Below are 23,032 nucleotides of genomic sequence, written 5' to 3'. Positions count from 1 at the left end.
ATTACTTTGAGAGAAAGTCTTTTCTCTTATATTTGTGACTTCTTAGCGTGGGGTCACAGGAAGTTGAGCATCTCTACTATACATATATGAGAATTAAATACATTGGTGCAGCCCCTATTGCCCACACTGCTGTTTACATAACTTCAAGTGGAAGAAGGAAGGGTACGAAGAAAAAACATGAAAGAAAAGACTGAAAACGTAAAAATAGAAATGCAGAAGTAAAACAAAGGCGGAGAAAGAATGTAGGAGAGGAGAAGGTAGAAAACCAGAGATGGTCTGTATGTTGACATGAGGCTAAGAGGAAGATTTGCTGACATGGGGCAGGAAGGAGAATTAAGTTTCAAACATGATTCTCAGGGATTTCAATTAGTTAATGGAATGGGAAGCCTTCACTTATTTCATGGAAGGGAAAGCCGTGTAAGTATGAGAAGCTGACTTTTATGTGCACCACTGAGCCGGTTCTGGGTGTAGAATGTATTATTATTTGTTTTTGAATTCTTTTTATTGAAGTTTTCAACAAGAAACAGAAAAGGTGTCACACAGCGACCAACAGTTAGGGAGTAGAACATAGGTTAAAAATCTCACAACCAGTAAGTGTCGCCAGCTCAATTCAGCCAAGTAACGTAATGTAATGTCAATAAGATTTGTAAAGCGCAACTAATGCCCGAAGAAGTCTTGGCGCTGTTAGAGTGGAGGCAAGCTTTTTCTGAAACTCAGCAGGGAGGGGGTCGTTTGTAAGGGAATAGGTCATTCATTCCAAAGTCGTGCTTTTGATCTAAAGAAACTCTTCCCTCCCCAAGAAACCTTCTTAAAGGGGGTGACCACTAGGCTCTTGGCCAAGCCTGACAGTAGTGTTCTTATTGGAACGTACCACTTCAGTTTATTCCTGAATTGTACTGGCCCCATCCCCTGTAGAGATTTAAAGGCCAGACAGAGTGCCTTAGACTTACATCTCTGTCTTACCCTGACCAATGCAGATTTTTTATAGCTTCTCTTGCTGAAGGGTTTTTCAGAATTTTAAAAATGAGGCGAACAGCCGCATTCTGCAAGGCCTGGAGCCTGTTGACCAGCCCTGAGTTGAGGGTGAGGTAAAGACTATTACAATAGTCAATTTGCATTAGGACCAACGCCATGGTTACTGTTTTCAAAAGATCAACAGGTACATATTTTATAATACTGTTGATTAGTTTTATAGAAAAATAAGAAGCAGAGGTTATTTTGCTGATTTGTTCTTTGAATTTAAGTTCCCTGTCTAGGGTGATATCAAGATCCTTTACTTCGGCGGAAGGTGTGGGTAATGTATCAAGTTCTGTTGGCCACCAATCAGGCGTCCAGGAGAGTTTGTTTTTCCAAAGATAATAACCTCGGTTTTAGATGCATTCAATTTCAAGCAGCTTCCGTCCATCCAGTCACTCACCTTATTCATACAGTCACTAAAGACCTCACCGGGGTTCATCTCTCTATTAGTTAGGGATACCACGATGTGGGTGTCATCCGCATAAGATGCTGGGGAGAAGCCAGATTCTTTTATAATAGATGCTAGGGGCGCTACGTATAAGTTAAAAAGCGTGGGTCTCAGGGCCGAGCCCTGAGGAACTCCACATGGTAGAGAGAACTGTTTAGACATGGCCGTCCCCATTGCGACATTTTGTTGTCGGTCAGTTAAATATGATTTTAAAAGCTCAAGCACTGTGCCTTTTATCCCTGCAGCGAGAAGGCGGTCAGCCAGAATCTCATGGCTGACCACATCAAAGGCCGCTGAGAGGTCGAGCAGCACCAGAGCTGCCAAGCCTCCTCTATCGAGAATTTCACGGATATCTTCCATTGCAATACTCAGGACAGATTCCGTGCTGAAGTTTTTCCTAAAACCATATTATGTTTCATCCAATAATCAATATGTCCAAGGATTTTTTTATTCATTATTTTCTCCATACATTTGGCAGCAAAAGGAAGTCTTGCAATGGGACGATAGTTGTTGGGTTTGGTACTATCCCAATTATCTTTTTGCAAGAGTGGAAGGATTGAGGTACGTTTCCACTGGACAGGAAAAGTTCCACTGCTAAACACTTTATTAATAATTTGCCCCAGGATTGCCGCTAATTGGTTGGGTATCAAATGCATTATGTTAGGTGGGCATGGGTCGTACGGCAAACCTGATTTAATTGACAACATTAGGTCTTTTAATTGATCCTCTGTGGGGCTCAAAAAGGTGGAGAAGAAGATATTTTGAGCCTTATCTTCCGGTACATGCTTAACCTGGAGATGATTCATGTGTTTAACTGCCAGTTTATCATGAATGCTAGTGACCTTCTCTTGAAAGAAGTCTGCCAATATGTTGCAGAAATCTTGGCTTACTTCAGTATGACTAGCCTTGTTAGGTTTTGCCAACTTATAAATGACCAAAGAAAGGGTTTTGTTGGCGTCGCAAGCATTTTTAATATACTCTGTGAAATATGCAGTTTTTGCTTCAGTAATATCTTTCTTATGTTTAGCAAGTTTAGCTTAGTATATGATCTTCTCGTCGTTTTCATAATTTTTCCTCCATTTTTGTTTCTGTCTCCGACAATCCTGTCTAGATAATCTGATCTTCTTGCTGTACCAGGGTTGGCACATTTCTCTTTTTCCTGTTTTAGTAGAGATGGGTATTACTTTGTCCAATGCAACATTAAGCCAGCGAGAAAAGTTCTCAACATTTTGTTCCACATTATACCCAATTGACAAGGGGTAGCAGTGACCGCCTCGCAGAGGTCACCTGCTTGCACTTTGTGCCAGGTTCTGCCTTTGGTTTGTTATGAAAATGGTCTAGGCCAAGGGACTATGCCAGTCTTCATTAACCAGTTGACCACCCAGTGATCTGACCAGGTCACCGGGAAGGATGGTAACAACACGATGTCCTTACAGTTGGAGAATATACCATCCAGCATATGACCAGCTTTGTGTGTTGGACCCTTGGAAACCAGGGGGAGTCCAAAGGCGTCCATAGCATCAATTAATTTAAGTGAGTCTGTGTCGATTGTATTTTCCAAGTGAAAATTAAAATCACCCAGCACCGTAAAGTTTTCATTAAATATTAAAGATTCCATCACGGTGCTGAGATCAATAAAATTACTCCTGCCTCCAGGAGGATGATAAACTAGCACTCCCTTTAAAGCTAATGAGCCTGGAGGTAGGATTGCAAAAAGACATCGCTTCGAAGCCCATGACAGTAAGTGGTTCAAATCTGGTTTGAAAGTTATCGCGATAAAAGATTGCCAGTCCCTCTCCTCTTTTTTTTTTGCCTGTATAATCTAAAAAATAGGTTAGCTAGGAGGAGTAGCGGCTACTATATCAGGACCGGAGCTATCATCCATCCAAGTTTCTGTTATGAATGCTACATCTGTATTCAACGTTTGAACAAGATCATAAAACTCTAGCTGGTGCATCACCAGGGACCTAGCATTTAAAAGTATAAGGTGAATAATGTTATTTGTTTTTAGGGTTAGACTGCTAGGATCCGGAAGCTCAGGCGAACTAGTATGTACCCGTACATGCTTATTAATAAACCAACTACTTTGGTCATTAAAGTTACCCAGATCGAAAGGTGGTGGGACATTAGTAAGCTTACTTTGTCTTAATGTAAGCAGTGTTTACCGTGAATACCAAATGGGTTCTATTGGTTTTTGTGTCGCTGGGCCAGGGGTTTCGGCACGGAGCGCAGTCCAGGCGTGGATGGTGTGCCCGAGGCGCGCCCGCTGCACGTGTGCGCGCCGGTACCATATCCTGTTTTTAAAGTGTCTGGCTTGTGTTGGTAGCGGAAGAACTAGACAGCCCCCAGCCCCAAGATGGCGGTTAGGAATGGCCCAGACAGGAAGTGAGTCTGCCTTAGAAGATGCCCAGGGTCTCCCTCCACGCAAACAGCCCGCTATTGACAGTGGTGGACTGGAAAGACCTCTGGAAAAAAGTGCTATTCCTGGCCAGGAGTGGCGTTAATCTCCAAGTGGCGCTATAGCCAGCTACTCTTAGGCACTTCGAGTCAGTGGCAGTTCTTTAGAGCACAGCCTGCTCATCATGACTTGCATAGAGTGATCTTTGAAAAAGAAGTCATTCTACTCTTGCACTGTCCCACACTTTTCCAGTCTGTTTTTAAGTAACTTTTGTAAAGCCTGATGGAATTAAACAGTCTGTATGTGCTGAGGGAAGAATATAATCCAGAGTGACAAGCATCAGGTAATCTGTGTTCAAAGATGGTAGATTGTAGTAGGTTTGGGAATAAGCTAGATGTCCTAGGAACTGAAGGGTCAGACCAAGGGTCTTGATGGACAGAGTAACTATTGGTTGTATCAGTGGTAGATTTAGTAATCCTGCTACAAGGGACATGATGTGTCTGAGCCATGCAGCCAATACTTTGCTGAGAGAGGTTAGGCAAGGACCTTATAGCCCATTTCATAATTCATAGGGTGGTGGATTACAATGTTACAAGGGAGAATTTGTTCAAAGAGAGGTAACAGAGATATTGAATGGAGTGGAAAGTCAATGTGGATAAGGCAATGGATCTTCCCAATTTTTTGCTAGGTAAGAAGTAAAGGCTTCCATGCACCCGAATTGATGCACCCACTTGGCCATGATATATTATCAAAGGCTAAAGCATTTGCATGCAAACCACAGCAAGATTAGATGGTATGTTTGAACAAGCCATTAAAATCACCAAATAAAAAGGAACACAAACTATAAAATAATTTAGGGCTAACCCAACTGCATTGGTAAGTATATTTAATAAGTATATTTATATTGTTAAGTAGTAAATCAAATAATTTCATAGATGAGACTATATTTGCAGAAAGAAGAATCAAAATAGGATATTGAATAAAAAGCAGATGCAAGACAGTGGTTTGGCGAGGGAATCACCATGCAATCAAAATATACCTGAAGCGAATCCCCGGCACTCCACACCTTGAAGAACTTTTCCTGGGCCATAGTGCTCCCCGCGAACATCCAGGGGAGCCAGTACTCGATCTCCTGGCACTATAGGCTGTCTCCGAGCATCTTCATAATGTATGAAATCATAAAGGGCTGTTTCTTGCATGCGTAGCTGGGCTTTGCCCTTCTGTTTCTGGCACTTTTCAAATTCCACCAGGAAATGCCCTACAGAACCCTGCAGGTTGCAATCAGAAAAATATATAACACTGGAAAACAGATACAATAGTCATTGCTAGCACAATGAGAAATTGTGTACAGAGAGGACATTTCTTATTAACAAACATCAACCTGGGAAAGCATTTAGTGACAACAGTCATGAATGGTGACACTAACTGCGCTCCCTGATCAGACACAATTAAGCAACCAGCAGGTTAAGGGTTCAGCAACAGCATGCATTCATCAAAGGGCTATTTGTTAAAGGGGACATAAAGTTAACTAACCAGAATGATGATATTTGGCTGTATCAGAACCCCTTTCAGAGGACCATAGGGCATACAGAGGTTACAGGGCCCAACTGTGGTGAATGAGGCCTTTTATTCCTGATGTCCCAGGGCCTGAACTATGAATCATAAACAACTGGGCCAAGTACCCCTCCTGTACTCCTCCTCCTCCTCCTCCTGCTTACACTTAACTCCTGAGGCTTGAGCCGGGAGGATTTTTAAAACCTTTGCTCTTTCGAATTTTACTATTCCCCGTGTGTCCTTTCCCTCCCCCCTGCACTGAGCTTTAATAGTGCAAATAGACACCTTAGCACTGATCAAGGCAAAACAATATTATTGCTGGTGAAAATTACCGGGATAATTTACACTTGCCTGCCCTGGGGGTGCGGTCGATCCTATGACCGTCATCACTCGGGACTAGGCAGAACGAGAGTCAGGCAGCGGCCATCTTACTGAGGGCTCGCGCTGCACGTCGCTCTACCGAGCGCATAAAAGCATACGTAGATGGCTCCGCGCAGCGGACGCGCATTGCGGGCGCACCGGGCGCGCCGGTCGCGCGCCGGAGTCAAGCCAGAGTCCTGCCCGTCTGCGCCCGTCCGCGAACGACCGGGGCGCGGGGCAGGACATATTGGCCTCACTGATACAGATCTAGTGACTGACATGATGGAGGATCAGCTGAGAATCCACTATCCAAGTGCAACCCTATTAGAACTGGGTAAGATCGCTAACAAACCCTGTTTGCATTCCATTGACCCTAATAGGATCCTGTCACATTGTAATATATGTAACTACTCATTTAGCACTGCTCTGACCCGTAATACCCCCCTGCCCAAATTAAAAATGCTGCTGCTAAACTGTAGATCCATGGTAAAACATAAAACGGAAATACGAGATCTACTACAGAAACAAGACTATGATGTGCTGTTTCTCACAGAAACATGGTTAGAAGAATCCTCATCCCCCGATATCTTAGAGACAATACCTTTGAGTTACAGCCTACTAAGAATCGACAGACCCAAACAACGCGGCGGTGGAATTGCACTGATTTGCAAAAAGGAATTAGAATGTACGCTCACTAATAAAGCCATCATTAATAGTGAATGTGGGACTTTTTCTATAAAAATGACTCCGCTGATGACCGTTACTGGTCTCCTTATATATCGCCCCCCTGGCAATGCAACCCCTTTTTGCAACCAGCTTATAGAGTCAGCTACTCAACTAGCCATAAAACATAACAACTTTATGATCTTGGGTGATTTGAATCTTCACCTTGAAGACAACAATGCTAAAGAAGCTCAAATACTTAAGACTGCATTACACGCGTTGGGAATAACATTGCTATCAACCTCCCCCACGCATCAACAGGGCCACCTTCTCGACCCTGTTTTTGCCACCTGGTAAGGTATTGAAATGTCCCCCCCGGTCCCAATAATCTGGTCTGACCACCATGTAATAACTTTCAACATCCCTACTAACAAGACTAAGATGACTCCCAACAAACCATTGTATACTAAACGTCGAAATTGGAAAAACTACACCCCTGAACGCTTGACCAGCGAATTTACAGAAACACCCTCCGCCCACAGGACAATCCTTACAAGAATGTAATGTAATGTAATGTAATTTGACTTATATAGCGCACAAATCACCCGAAGGTCTCAGGGCGCTTGCTTAGGGAACCCGTCCTGGTATTCCCTTGTGAGATACCCCCGGCAGGGTATCCACTTGGAATAATGACGAATTATGGCTGAGTAAGGCACTAGATATAATTGCCCCGTGGACTTCCAAGCCCCCAGTCAGGAGAACCAAGTCTGAACCTTGGTACTCGGAAAAACTAAAAATCGCTAAAACTCACTGTAAAGCGGCAGAACGCAAGTGGAGAAAAAACTACTCTCCTGAACTTAAGGAAATCTATAAACTGGAATTAAAATCATACCAGAAAATGATAAGAGAGGAAAAAAGTACCTTCTATCAGACAAGAATTGAAGAGGCAACCAACCCCATGAAAGAACTATTCAGCATCTATAAGGAACTTACAGATACCATCAGTCTAGATATGCAGGACACATATTCAAATGACATATGCGAACAAATAGCTGATTTCTTTGTCGAAAAAGTTGAGAAAATACACGCTACTTTTCCTAAACCCTCAATATCAGGAAAAGAATCACCCCCCACACAAAAGACCACCCTCACCTGTTTCACCACACCCAACAAAGAAAATCTGATCAGCATTATTAACAGTATCCACTCAGGATCCCCTAATGATGTGTGTCCTCTAGTAAAAAGTAAAGACATCATGAACAATGTTCTTATTGATCAAATTAGACACATGATCACCCTGTCCTTTCAAGAGTGCTATGTTCCAGAGGCTTGGAAGACAGCACAAGTCATTCCTCTAAAAAAAAAAACCTAATATTCCGGTTACCCAATATCAAAATCTCAGGCCTATCTCCCTCTTGCCACAATGCGCTAAAATTATAGAAAAAATAGTCAACAAACAACTAATGGCTTTTTTAGAAGAAGAAAATGTACTTCATCCCACACAATCAGGTTTTAGACCTGGCTATTCCACGGAATCAGCTGTTCTATACTCCACGGAATGTATTCGCAAGATGGTGGACGAGGGTGAGACAGCAGCGTTGGTCATGTTAGACTTAAGCGCAGCTTTTGATACTGTGCTACATGACACGCTGCTGTCCCGACTTTCGGACATTGGAGTGAAGGATCATGCTCTGGCTTGGTTCAAATCTTTCCTCACCAAAAGATCATTTCAGATACATTGCCCACCCTTTATGTCATCTTCTCGCGACGTGAGCTATGGGGTTCCACAGGGCTCTAGTTTGAGCCCCACCTTGTTCAACATCTATATGGAGCCCCTGGCTCGAGTCGTAGAGAACTTTGGGGTGGGCATTGTCAGCTACGCTGACAACACCCAGCTCATGTTTAAGCTCACTTGAGATAGCGAGAAATTTGCCACCAATTTCTCTAGCTGCATGGCTGCTGTCGCCACTTGGATGGATAACAACTGCCTCCGATTAAATGGTGATAAAACGGAGGTGTTAGTGGTAGGGAATAAAAATTCAATATGGTCCCAGGCTTGGTGGCCTACTACTCTGGGCGACTTCCCCCACCCAGTCGAAAAAGTCAAAAACCTAGGGATTATGATTGACTCGGATCTTTCGGGAAAATCCCAAGTCAATAAAATAATAGGTAAATGCATGGGCACGCTAAAAATCTTGCGAAAAATCATCGATCTCATCCCTACTGAAGCAAGAAAAACTATTGTGCATGCACTTATAACACCCCACTTGGACTACGGAAACGTTCTCCTATTAGGCCTGAACCAAAAGCAATTGCACCAGCTTCAATGCATTCAAAATGCTGCCGCCCGCATGGTATTGGGTCTACCAAGAAGAACATCTTCCAAAGCGGCCTTGTCCAAACTGCACTGGCTCCCGGTTAGGGAAAGAATTAGATTTAAAAGTCTTTGCTATGCCCACAAAATTGCCCACAACAAAGGGCCTACCTATCTAAGAAATCTTCTCACTATCCATCGTCCAACCAGAGACCTTAGATCCTCGGGTATGTCACAATTTAAACTTCCCCGTATCCATAAAGCGAAAATGGGTGGTCGCTCCTTTCGCTTCCTTGGAGTAAAATACTGGAATGCCCTCCCTGTTCATTTGAGAATGGAACCTTCAGAAACTCTTTTTAGAGCCAAAATAAAAACTCACCTTTTTCCCCAATAATACTCTTCTGCACTTTTTCTTTCCGTTTGTCCGTTAGGAGTTTCTGTCGGTAGTCAGCGCGGGGATACACAGTTGTGCAGCCATGCGCTTTATAAATGCTTTATTATTATTATTATTACTTGACTTTCAGTGGTAGCTGTGGTCGATCAGTCATATGCTACCTCGGGTGGAATGGTAGATCCAGGGGAGTGAACACAACTCATAATTCAAAGTGCACACAGTACTAACAATAAATAAATGTCCAGTCAACTCTTTTATAAGAAAAGAGGTATTTTATTCCTAGCTCTACACATGCAATCGAATAATGAGTTTCATGAGCAACAACACAATCCCCTTGAGGTTGTGGCTCTAGGAGTTGACAGGCAAATCCTTGTTCCATCCTCTTCCTTATGACGTGGTAGGAGGTCTTACCACTCTCTAGTGGCCACATCCAGGAATGCTCACTAGTAGGCCATACTCAAGAGTTTCCCTGTTAACTGTTTAAGAATTAGTCAAATGTGTCCGTGGTGCCACAGGGAAACATCCTTTACAACGCAACTTTTACCACGCAGTGCCTTTACGACGCCACTTTTACAACGCAAACCATTACAACGCATTGTGCTGGGGGGCGCTCTAGGATAGGGAATAGGTTTAATTTACTATCCAACACCTTCCCTACTATCCACGGGGACTGGAGTTGGAATAGTAAATTAAACTATTCACTATCCAGCGCCCCAAAGCACTATGCGTTGTAAAAACTGTGTTGTAAAGGCATGCGTGGTAAAAGCATGCGTTGTAACGTCATACATCCGGTGCCACAGCACTGTCAGCAGCAAGTCCCTCTTTTAAGTTGCAAGATTGTATTAATGTGCTGGAAGAATCTTTTAAAGATATGTTTTATATATCTAAATAAAGTATGTTTACAAGTCCCTAGGGCCCCACAGGCCTAAATCTAGTTTTATCAGATCCGGCGGTAAGGAAGGGTTCAGCAATGCAGTGAGAGCCCTCTCTGCGGTGGCCTACATGTCCTGATCCTGTTTGGCAAAATTGGGCTGCTCCCAGTTCACATGGCAGCGCCTGGCGGAAGCAAACTCTCTCCCACAAGCAAGCTGGCAGATTGTACCAGCAATCGGAGCTGCTCCCTCTCTCCGAAAATGAGGTAAATCACTCTTCACCTTACAGCGTGGGGGTGGGATCGGGGGATATTTTTGATCCTCCAGCTACTGCCTGGAGCCCAGTAAGGGTGTGATGTCTCCGGCAGTGTCCTTCATGGTTCTCGGGGGACTCAGTTAGGAGCAGGTCTTGCAACAGCAGCTACTGCCTGAATTGTTATGGCAAGCTTAATGCTAAACGAAGCTATATAGAAACATTGTGCATAAGCTCGCCTGCATATCATACTCAATACTGGGTTTGAAACAACCTATGGTAATTGTCATCAAACAGAAGATACCACTGACTCCTTTTTGGGAATTTAACCCACCATGTCTTGAAGTTAGCGATGTCCAATACATGTTCACGATTGCCAGTTTCATACTAGATTGCCTGAATAGCCCCATAAGATATGTGTACACACAATGATATCAAAAGGACCTCACTTACGTAATCAGCTATGAAGAACACCTATAATGGATCCAAACCTCAGGGCCCTACATAAACCATTTAATATACAATGATGTCTGACAGTAATCTTCAATTATGTGTATAATGATAATTTATCTGGATGCTGTTTGATAACTATGATGTACAATATATGCCTAATTTTATAAATGTTTCTGATACCAGGATGATCATCAACCTTGTCATGTATCAGCTGTTAATAAATAGATAGCAATGTTATTCTTTCCCACCACTCTCCCTGGATTACTGTATACACTATTATTTACTTTTACATATACTAATACATCTTCCTGATTCACTGATCTTCAAATGTGTTTAGTAGTTGGTTGCAATTGGTAATATTCTCAATCATCTTAAAGAGAGTATTATAAGTACTATCCCTGTTTCAATGTCGGAAATCATGTCAGGAAATAATAAAAACAAAATGGCAAAACTCAGTTAGTAGGAGTCAGATGTAAAGGTGCGGGTGAGCCCAGCATAGGAAGCTACAATAGTGGAAGTTTAGCATTGAAGTCTGGGATGTTTAAATCTGGATTTGTAGACAAACCACATGAGCAGAGTTTGTACAAAATTTGGAAAGAAATAATGTTTCATATACAATAGTCTTGAGGGAGAAGATGCACAAGAGAAAAGAGAGCACTTTCTCCCTCTCCCAGTGTGTGCAGTTGCACACCACCCAGAACATTTGACTTCTTACCATGAGTCGATGCTACATTAAAGTGACTCTGCCCTTACAAAGGTTCTACCAAACTCAAATATAGCAAAACATAAGCCCACAATGCGGCTACTGGATGGTACAATTGCACCTTTATTGTCTACAACCCTTATCATATAACTGAGGAGCCACAACACTGATGATAGTGGCATCACTTTAGTAAACTGCAGGCGGCAGATAACCCAGTGCACTAACTTACCGCATGAAGACATCACTTCCAAACTATACTTGATCATCAATGACAGTGCTAGGCACTATACAGCTTGAAGAGCACCAACAACGTTCACCCAGAGGGTACAGCAATCAATAACAAGCAGGTGCCGAGAAAGTGCTCACTTACAACATTGTGAAGTGAATAACGTGCTAGCGACCTACGCTAGCTATTCAGCCACCACCCGTCAATATCATATAGTGTGCTACCACAAATCACACATTCTTGTCTGGATCAAGGTTCAACATAAATGTATGACTACAAAAGTGAGTTTTCAATATCAACACATATGGCCAACAATATCACATGATCAACATGAGCAACATACAGCAGGATTTTTCCTCAAAGCAGAGGCAGGGGAAAGTTGATAATGATATTCAGACAAAGACTTACCTCCACTTCCTGGGCTATGTGACCCAGGTAATAGTAGCCATCAGTCGCTCTTCTTGCCAGAACCCGTGCTCCCCTCAACAACCTCAGAGTCTCAGTGGGCACACTCAAGAAGTCTCTCTTCATTAGAGCATCTGCCAGTGGAGCATTATGGGAAATAGGCAAACCACAGAGAGGAATGCTGTTGTGACACAAGATGAAAGTAAGATGTCATAATCCATTCAATGAGAATAAAAAAAATGATAAATAGGAAATAGAAGAGGAAAATTCACATTTATCTGTGAGAATGTATATTAACTACAAGAGCAATTGACATTGTAAAAGAAGAGTGCACTTGCTCCATCTACAGATTTTTGCTGTTGTTATAAATGAGAGAAGAGAAATAGGTGAAACAGCCCATAAACAGTGAGCCTACTGTGCTAAAAGAGAAACCAGACAATTATTTAAAAATGCATTTTAAAAATGAAACCCTAATTACAACATAAACAAGCTCTGGGAAAATCAATAGGTCTGGCTTACAAGTGAAAGCGCCTGGATGCTTCCAACAATGTAGTCACTAATCATCCGTCCAAGCTCTCAATCACTTGCCCATCCATAACACTACAAATCACCACATCAATCAATGGAAAGGCTCTTTCAGATATCAACCAGAGAATTGAGTTTTCTGCAAGTTTGGGAAGAATATGAGACTACTTCTGACAATGTGTCAGCTTAACTCAACTTAAAACAACATATAGACGCCCCCACACATACAGGAGGTCACATTCTTGATCACATCTGGACCCACGGGGTCAAGCTCTCTCACCCGGTGATCACTCCCTGCATCTGGTCCGACCACTTTTTGGTCGAGGCCACCCTCACCATCACTGGCCATATCAGGGTTCCTCCCTCAGAGGGCGGCATGGCGCGAAAATGGAGGGCTGTAGACACCCAGGGCTTTCTTGACCTCCTTTCAAAATCGCGTCCTCCCCTCACGCATGACCTCAGCACTGGCGAGCTGGCCAATGACATTTCCCACTGGCTGGTATCGGCCAGCGATACCCTGGCCCCTCTAACTAAATTCCCTCGGTCCCGGTACAGTCATTCCCACAAGTGGTACAATTCTAGCTTAAAACAGCAACACCTTGAACTTCGCCAACTCGAGCGCAGGTGGAGAAGAGACTATTGTACCACGAGTAGGGACATCTACCTGGCCGCGCGTAATAAATACAAGAAAGCTATCATTGCGGCCAAATCTGCACACATCACTGAAAGAATCCTCTCCGCACCTATTAAATCAAAGGAGATCTTTAAAGTCATTGGGGAACTCACCACTGACACCAGGACTCTTCCCACCCAGGCCCCCACTCAGGAATCTTGTAACGCCCTCAGTTCTTTCTTTGTGGACAAAATTGTTATGATCAAGGACTCCATCACTGCCTCCCTTCCTGACGCTGATACCACTCCTGTCCCCTACAATACTTCCTCACTCTCACACTTCCCTACCCTTGACTCCGCCACCCTAGCGAAACTAGTCACCCGGGTCAAGTCTGGTTCCCCGGATGATTGTTGTCCCCCCTCCATTTTACGAAACATCTGCTTGACCCTCCCCGAATGTATCCTCCCTCTGCTGAATTCCTCTCTCTCCTCGGGTACGGTGCCTGGCTCTTTCAAGGAGGCCGTTCTTGTGCCTCTTCTGAAGAAGCCTGGGGCTGATCCTTCGGTCCCAGCTAACTACCGACCCATTTCCCTTCTCCCCTACCTCTCCAAAATTCTGGAAGCCCATGTCACTGCCAGCCTCTCACAGTTTGTCGAAAGCTCGAACTTCCTGGAGGCCAATCAGGCCGGCTTCAGACCCGGCCACTCCATGGAGGCAGTCATCTTGGCCGTGCTCGACACTCTGAGAGGCAATGCCGACAAGGGCACCCCCCAGGCCCTGGTATTGCTAGATCTGTCGGCTGCGTTCGACACGGTGGATCACAACATTCTCATCCGCCGTGTCGAACAAGCCGGCCTCCAGGGTCCGGCGCTGGCCTGGGTCCATTCCTTTCTGTCCGGCAGGTCTCAGTCGGTCAGTTTGGGCACCTTTCGTGGACCCAAAGTACCTTCCTCCTGTGGTGTCCCCCAAGGTTCCTCTTCGTCCCCCCTTCTTTTCAATCTTTATCTTCGCCCCCTCCTCCTTTCTCTGAGGCAGTGGGACGTCACCGTCTTCAACTACGCTGACGACCTACAACTCATCTTCCCTCTCTCTACCCCCTCCGCTGTCTCTAACTTTCACGCTGTCATGTCTCACATTCTCCTCTGGATGAGCCAAAACCAGCTCAAATTGAACCCTGGAAAGACGGAGCTCCTTCTTCCAGGCAAGAGCTTCATCCATTGGGGTCCACACTTCTGGCCCACAGGGCTTGGCCCTCCCCCCGCCCCTGTGACATCCGTAAAGAGTCTGGGAGTTATCATCGACTCCGAACTATCACTCAAAGCCCAGGTGGGGGCGGTGGTCTCCTCCTGTATGCACCAGCTCCGCAGGATCAGGAAGGTCGCTTATCTCCTGTCCCCCGAAGTTTTGCTCCAAGTCATCCTGGCCTTGTCCTCTCCCGCTTGGACTTCTCAAATTCCTTATATCATGGTCTGCCCAAAACCTTGCTCTAAAGGCTGCAGATCGCTCAGAACCAAGCAGCGCGACTGGTCTTCAGGATTCCAAAATGGCAGTCGGCCAAGCCTCTCCTTGCCAAACTGCATTGGCTCCCAGTCAATCTCAGGGCAGCCTTTAAGATTGGCTGCACAGTATTCAAATCCCTGACTGGCCCCTCCCCTAGGTTCCTGAAATCCCTTATCACTCCGTACTGCCCCCCTCGCAATCTTAGATCCTCCCATCTTCATCTCCTTGCCACCCCCTCCTTCAAACTCGCGAGGGTTGGAGGTCGGAGTTTTTCACATCTTGCTCCTACACTTTGGAACTCTCTTCCCCCCTCTCTCAAATCTGTCAACTCACTCATCCTTTTCCGCAAATCTCTCAAAACTTGGCTCTTCCCCCAATCTGGTTAATCTCTATCTGCTATCTCACTGAATCCCAATCAGCGCCAGGAAACTCACGGTGTCAGTGCGCTTTAAAAGAACCTCCTAACATAACATAACATAACATGTGTGGCTGCTAGTCAGAGATATGTTGAGTGTGTTTGGCATTGTGTTAATGCCATTCTATGAGGGGTGTGAGAGAGTTTCTAGTAGTGTGGGACTCCTAGTCTATGAGGGGAGTGGATGTGGTGGATGAAAGTGGTGTCAGTTGTGTCTGAAAGCTCCTCAGGGAGTGTTGTTGTTAGTGTGAGACTAAAATTGTCTGAGGTTTTGCAGATACTCATCTTCTGCTCCAAGACTCAGCCACTGGCCTCACCTGATCAGCTCCACAGCGATTTGTTGCAGTTACTCTCCCTGGCTGATGCCTGTTCCACAGCACCAATGGCAAACCATTCCAGTTCCCATGCTTGTACGCACAGATTGTGCAGATGGGCAGTAAAGTCATTCATTCTTAAGGCACACATGCAGTATAGTGAGATTGACTTCAGCAGCTGGTCTACCACCCGCAGAATCACTATACTGTGCATCTACCGGGAAGCACATACTCATGCGTGAACTACAATGCACCATATTCATGCACTACATAAACCAGCATAATGCAGCATAGACCCCCACCAACAGCTATCATTGCCCAGTGAGAGGGAGGGACAGCAACTTTTAGAAAAAGGCAGCATTGGTCAAAACAATACATAACATGCTCTCTGCTGAGGGTATTTTAGGAAGCTGGCTCTGTATATACTACACCTAAATGAGGTATAGTGTGCTCAGAGTCCAGTGGAACCCCAAAGGTAGGCAGAGGTAAAGGTAGATTGCACCTTACTCACTATTTGTGGTTGTGTGGTCGAGCAGTGAGGCTGTATCAGAGGATAATGTTAAGCATTTGTTGTATACACTCAATCAGCAAATGATATCCACACACTCAAAGACTGAACTTCAGACCGATTGGTTTGTATAAAAATAATATTTTAGTCATTTTATTTTCTAGAACCAAGCAAGCCTGGCACAGGTAAGCAATACAAACTTTACAGTAGTAATGCAGTTTGTAAACAGTTTGAATTGCAATTGTGTATGCCCTTTGATTTAAATACAGTGAAGCTACTAGTAACGCAATGCTTTTGATATACTGTACATATACTTTGTATAGGCTTTTTAGTAAGTTTAAGGGATTTATAACGTGCATGGCTATCCACAGGCATCCCAGCACTGCCGAGAGGAGCAAACAACATGTTCGGTCTTAGGGGAACAGCCAAGTTTTTTTTATGAAACACTGTTCATCTTGGTTAGCCTTAGTTCTAGATCCAGGCTATTCCAGAGTTCGGGGGCTAGGTGTGAAAAGGATCTTCCACCCCAGCTTGCTTTCTTAATTTTCAGTGTATTCATCAGGAAGCAAGCTCCTAACCTAAGGCATCTGTGGGGGGAGTACTGGGAGACCAAGGCTTGTAGCATAGTAGGGCCTCTCCCATGCATGGCCATGTGGGCTAAGCAGAGGGCCTTGAATGTAACCCTGGCCTAGACTGGCAACCAGTGAAGCTTCTTCAGAGATGATCGAACTGATTGATGTCTGGGGATCTTGAGAAGCAGTCTGGCTGCGGTGTTCTGCACTACCTGCAACCTGTCTGTGACATATTTTGGGGAGCCGAGGTACAAACAGTTGCCGTAGTCTAATTGCGAGACTACCAGAGCCTGTACCACCGTTTTTCTCGATTTTTCTGGAATTAAGCTCAAGATTTTTTGGATCATCCGGAGGATGCTGGAGCAGATCCCCGGGAGTTTATGGGCCAGTATTTGCATGGTTAGGTTTTGCATAGGAACTTGAGCTTTGCTTTGTCCCCATTTAATTTAAGGCTAAAGTTGGCCTTCCAGGCTCCTATTTTTTCCAAACATGGAACTAGTTGCAGATGGTTGGAATTGGGTGTTTCTGCCACAGAGACCACCAATTGGGTGTCATCTGCGTATGAAACAATGGTCAGTCTGTATTCCTGCACCAGGCTTAAGTAAATTTTAAAAAGAGTTGGGTTCACGGACGAGCCCTGAGGTATTCTGCATGGGGCCATGAAGATATCAGACAGGATGCCTGCTTCCATACATTGGAAGGATCTTTTTGCTCAGGAACGATGCCACCCATAGGTTGGCAGTGGCTCTTATCCCAATCTCTTTGAGTCTGTGGATAAGAATCTCATGGTCTACCCTGTCAAAAGCCATGCTTAGGTCTAAGAGCAAAATTGTGGCTGCTCTTCCTTGATCGAGTATGGCTTTTAGTTTTTTCTGTGACCCCTAGTAGGGCCGACTCGGTGCAGGATACCATTATCCTCAAGGAATTACGTGATTGAACTGTTAACATGTTTCTCAGCAATCTTTCCCAGAATGGGTAGCAATGAGATTGGCCGATAGTTTCCCATGGATGCGGGGTCTTGTCTGTAAAGTCCTTTGTCTCTTCAAAGATCTTGCCTGTGATTGAGTGAAGTGAGTTGTAAATGCTTTCAACTTTACTCTTAAAAAAGGTGGCTAAATCGTTACATCTCTCCTTTGAGGTTGGGAGATGTGTGCACCTGGTACAATCATAGTAATGGATTTACGGTTTTGAACAGTTCAGTGGAAGAATTGGAGGACCTCTCAATTCTTTCTGCAAAGAAGGCTGCCTGTGCCTGTGCTTTCCTGATGTCCTTGTGATGTTGCTGGATAGCAGCTTTATATGCATATTTAATACCTGGGGCATAAGCTTTCCTTCAGCTCCTCTCTAGAGTTTTACAGTGTTTTTTTTGGGCTACTAGCTGGGGGCTCAACCAGGTAGCTCTATTAAGGTTTCCCTGCTTTATCAGTCTGGGCTTCTGAAAATTTCTATCCACAGATCTGGTAATCCAGTCTGACCACCACTTATATGCCTCATCGAGATCTAAAGTGTCTGGTGGGATGGTTGCCTCCAAATCTGTGGTCCAGAAATCAGGGGCAAGCCTTGGCCACTTACGTCCTAGGGCTGAGCAGCCCCCTAAAGGCATGTGTGGTGGGGCCTTTTGATACAAAATGGGAATGAAAAAGTGGTCTGACCAGGGAATCTGGATAGGAGTGAGGGTCTGCAGTTTGGGATCATTAGAAAAGATGGGGCCCTTTTTCATGAGTCGCTGAGCCCATCCGTTGCGTAAGTTGCAAGGCCTCAAGGTCGGCCAAGAGTCACTTGGCTGGTGGGTTGTTAGTGTCATTCACATGGATGTTGAAATCACCTAGTGAGGTGAAAGCACTTTTCCCTATGCTCAGTTTGGCAAGGAGATCAGGGATGGACTCTACAAAAGACGTACAAGTCCCTGGAGGCCTGTAGATGAGGCTGCCTGAGAAGGAGGATGTGATTACTTTTCTTACACAGTGCAGTATACCTGGATACTGCACTGGGACATTGCCTGTAAACAGGTAAGTAAAAGCGTTTTTGCTATTTAGTTACAGTTTTAAAGGGTTTCTTAGATTTTTGAACTCCACACTTGGAAACATTTCACAGAAAAACAATCAATGTTATCCTATGGAGGAAAATAGGGTTAGCACTTCAAAGGTAAGTATTCGGCTGAGGGAGTAAGATTTCTGGGGTTAGACTCAGGGGTCCCCCAGGGTCAAGGATGCACTCTTGTTACACCCTCAACAGCACTAGGGCAGCTGGTTGCAGAGTGCTGAGGCCCAATGTTATCCAATGGGGGTTAGGGCACCTCCGGTTGGTGGCTGCTGACGAGCAGGCCACTGGGTTATGGGAGCAAAGCTCCTGGACTTAAGTTCAGGGCAAAGGGGGGTTAAAGCCAGCATAGAAGGTGCACCCTCAGCAGAACTGGGGCTGCCGGATGCAGCAGGCTGTTTTGGTTTCAGGCACCCTGTAGCTTTCAATGGGGAGTCTCCAGTTTGAAACACTTCAGGCTCGGGGACGACGGTCTTCTGGGTGCAACCACCACTTGGAGAGGTAAGTCGGGATGCTGGAAGTTGGTTAGGCACTGTCGATTGGGCTACCCAAGGCCGTGGAGTGTCAGGTGCAGGGGTGCCTTTTAGGGTCGGATCTTCTTACCAGCTCCTGGTCGCGGCCGGGGGGACCTTCCTGTTTGAGGCTGCAGGCATTGGCTGGAGGCTTGAGGCAGGTCAGGGGTCACCGGATCTCGGGTCAGGATCGCTGGGGAGACCTTGTCTTGGTGTTGGGCCACTCAAACTCGGGCCGTGGGCATCGGGTGCAGAGTGGTGCAGACTCGCGGATCCTGCAGGAGCTGGAGTCTGTTGGTGAACAAGTCCGGTGTTCACAGGAGGCTGAGTCTTTTCTTTTGAAGGCAGGGCCGGTCCTCGGGGCTCTTGAGGCTGCTGGCTGCAGGACACACCGGGGTATTGCTTCTACAGGTTCGAGGTGGGGACAGGCCGGTAGGGCTGGGGCCAAGTCAATAGGCGTCATCCTCTTGTTAGCTTCGGCATGGCTGTTCAGTCCTTCTTCTTTTCTTCTTCTGGTTTCTTGTCTGATGGCTGGCCCTTAAATACTGTATTTAGGAGACATTATAGTGGTCTCTGGGTCAGTAGCCAATGGACTAGTGACCTTAGGGTGACTACACCCTTGGTGTGCTCACTCCACGTAGGGGAGTGAGCACAATCCCTAATCCTGATTGGGGAGTGCCTGCCATCTGCAAGATGGCGGACACTGAGTGTGGGCTTCACCTTGCCTCCCTCGCATGAGGGGTGGGGTTGGTGAAGGTGGGTACACCTTCTGGGCTGGCTAATTTTTCCCACCTGTCTTCCTGCCGAAAAGGAGGGGAGACAGGAAGGGGGCCTGCTCCTGATAGCAGGAGAGTCTGGAGGTTGCATTAAAAAAGGCTGCAAGGCCTTTGAAGCTCCCCTGCCACAGATGGCTCTTCATGGCCTGCGGTAGGTGTGACAACCTCCTCCCAGGAAAGGCTTTGTTTCTGGGCTCGGAGAGTGAAGGTTCCCACCCCAGGGGTCCAGAAACATGTCTTGTGGTAGCAGGCTGGTGCGTATCAGTCAGGGAACCCACCAGAGGCTGGTCGTTTTTCAGGGGGCCCTCTAAGATGCCCTCTTAATGCATTTTTCATTAAATCCCATACTGGCATCAGTGTGGGTTTAATGTGCTGAGTTTCAGTCCAGCCATTATGGTACTGTGGAGTTCGTAATGACAAACTCCCAGCACCATATACTCTTAATAGCAGCACTGCACTTACAATGTCTAAGAATTGACTTAGACACTGTAGGGGTACAGGTCTCATGCACCTGTACCCTCACCACTTGTATAGTGAACCCAGCTAGAGGGGAGACTGGTCTATGCCAGGGCAGTGGGTTGTAGGCATGGCACACAGGGATGTGTGCCATGACGACTATTCACTTTGTTCTGCACCAAAACAGGCAGCCTGCAATGGCAGTGTGTGTGTAAAGAGACAGGGCCTCCAAGGGTGGCACAATAAGATAAGTGTTGCAGCCCTTAGAGGCCTTCCCTGGCCACAGTGCCCTTGATACCCATGGAATCTTTTACAAGGGAATGACATGTGGCCAACTGGGGAGTACAAGGTACAGTTTTGGGGAAACACAGGTCCTGGAAACCTGATTGGCAGGGACCCAGGGCACATCAAGTCAAAGTGCATCAGTAGTCTGGCAAAAAGTTAGGGTTTACTGCAACAGAAACCCAGCTTCCTACAGGGATTATGAGGGATCACGCCACATCGTCCTAGATGTTTGTTTTTCATTGAAACATGTATGACCCACCATCCCACTCTATGCACCATCACTTCATCAAATTTAGATGCAGTGGAAATCTTGGGAATAGGGAATCCACAGTGTGTCATGCCATATTGTACCAGCTCCGATGCAGTTGGCACATGCAGCGTTGATGCAGTACTCCTTTATTGTTTCATCTGCAACAAAGTCAGCAGCACCATAGAACACCATCTACAGAAAACCATCATCATCTGCTTCGAGACAGCGACCTTCCCGGAGAGCTGGAAGCACGCAGAGATCAATGCCTTACTCAAGAAACCCAAGGTGGACCCCAAGGACCTCAAGAACTTCCGACCCATCTCCCTGCTCCCGTTCCCAGCGAAGGTCATCGAAAAAGCCGTCAACAAACAACTGACCATCTTCCTCGAGGAGAACAGCATCCTCGACCGGTCCCAGTCCGGGTTCCGCAGCAACCACAGCAGGCATGATCTCTTCGCTAGGACTAGTCACAGCCTCTCTTACCACCCCTGGCTGTGTCCAATGTGGCCAATCATAATCATCCTCACACCTCTTTCTGTGCCGCATAATACTAGCTTGCTCAGTTGTCACCTTTACCAGTTGTTTCTTGTTTCACCAACCTTTATTTGTGGTGAAGTGAGCACATATGGCACTGGCCCGCCGGGCGCTCCTCAGAGAGCCCTAATTGCTAAAATCCTGAACTATCGTGATCGAGACTGTAACCTGAAAGCGGCCAGAGAAACGGCGAAACTCACCCTGGACAACGCTAAGATCTCTATCTATCCAGACTACACCCGCCAGGTGCAGGAGAAGAGGAAATCCTTCCTTGCTGTCAAGCAGAAACTCTGGGACCTCCACATGCAGTACATGTTACTCTACCCTGCCAAGCTCAAGGTCATATTCCAGGAAAAGGCGCACTTCTTTGATATCCCGGAGGAGGTAAGGGAGTGGCTTGAGATCCGGGGTGATGGGGGAGCCCGGAGTGCTTGGGGCTCCAGACCGCCGAGAAGGAGAGGCAACAGATGCAGGAACCGATCGGTGGATGCCACCCAGGGAGAGAGACAGCGAATCACAGTGGGAGACAACGGCGCCCTTCGCATGGAGCCTTCGGAGACGGCTAAACCCCCGTGCTTTCGGTGGCGGCGCCTCAGGACGGGGAATTGGTGTCGGAAACCCTGCAACCAACTACGGACGCTGTCTTGCATTGAGGATGATATCCTTTTATTGTTTCTTTGCTCAACTGTTATGGTGGAGTGAGGTCTACCACCTAAGGGCTGGGGATTGTCTCCTTGGTGGGGCCCCGGCTAGTTGAATCTTCGCACATAGATAGTGGGGGGTTAACGAATGGGGAGCTGGGATGCTGGGATCCCAAGTAGGGGTTGGTTGATCACTACTGTACTACTCTAGGGGATTGGGGCACATACCCCAGGGCTGTTTAGGACAACGAGATACGCGCTGAGGAGTCTGCATTGAGTTGACCACTAGGCCTGGAGGGATGGGGATGGTGGCTCCCCGGATCCCTACTCTGTTGGCCCGAGACTCTGCGTAATGACTTGGGGCGGCTGGTGCTGGATTTGGGGGGGGGGTTCTCTTCTCTACTTGTTGGGTATTTTGCCCCGGTTGGGCCTATGGGCTGGCTGTGCACGTCCTGGCACCAGCATGGGAAGGGCATTTCTACATGTTTTGTTGTTGTCAGTATATTGCTCATGGGAGGGGGGAGGATGTTTATGGGGGGATTGTTTGTTTCATTCAGGCATCGTGTGTACTGCATTTCGGGCACAGGACTGGGGTGGCCACATGGGGAGTGGGCCGCGGTATGATTGGTTACTTCACCCTACCTGGGGCATAGATTCCCAAGTTGGAATGTGAGAGGGCTGGGTACGTGTACCAAGAGATATAGGATGCTGTCCTCCCTTCGCAGGCACACAGTCTTGATAGCTTGCCTCCAGGAAACTCACCTCATGGATGACGGCGCTCAGAAATTGGGGAAAAAGTGGTGGCGTCATGTTTTCAACTCTTCATTTTCCACATATGCTAGGGGAGTCTTAGTGTAGGTTGCCCCGGAGTCCCGTTTGCTGTCCAGTATGTGGTGGCTGACATCCATGGGAAGTTCCTGCTCCTTAGAGCTAAACTAGATGGCAGGGATATCGTCATACTGAACACCTATGAACCCGAATACTGATGACGCAGACTTTTTTCAGACCATACAGGAGGTGCTGGTTCCGGA

The 23,032-nt window shown here is 46.2% G+C and overlaps 1 protein-coding gene across 1 annotated transcript in view; it reads right to left on the bottom strand.

The window, feature by feature from the left end:
- LOC147734766 (uncharacterized) overlaps positions 1 to 23,032 on the bottom strand; it is a 225,695-nt gene that overhangs the window by 152,676 nt on the left and 49,987 nt on the right. The window contains exons 5-6 of the mRNA XM_086953045.1: positions 12,064 to 12,241; positions 4,903 to 5,131 (exon numbers count right to left, since the gene is read on the bottom strand). Of these exons, the coding sequence (XP_086809171.1) occupies positions 4,903 to 5,131; positions 12,064 to 12,241 (407 nt within the window). The remainder of the gene's footprint in view (positions 1 to 4,902; positions 5,132 to 12,063; positions 12,242 to 23,032) is intronic.

Source organism: Lissotriton vulgaris, chromosome 1_2 (assembly GCF_964263255.1).
Source record: "Lissotriton vulgaris chromosome 1_2, aLisVul1.2, whole genome shotgun sequence".
NCBI lineage: Eukaryota > Metazoa > Chordata > Amphibia > Caudata > Salamandridae > Lissotriton > Lissotriton vulgaris.
The sequence above is the reverse complement of the archived record's forward strand: the minus strand, read 5'-3'. Positions and strand labels throughout refer to the sequence as shown.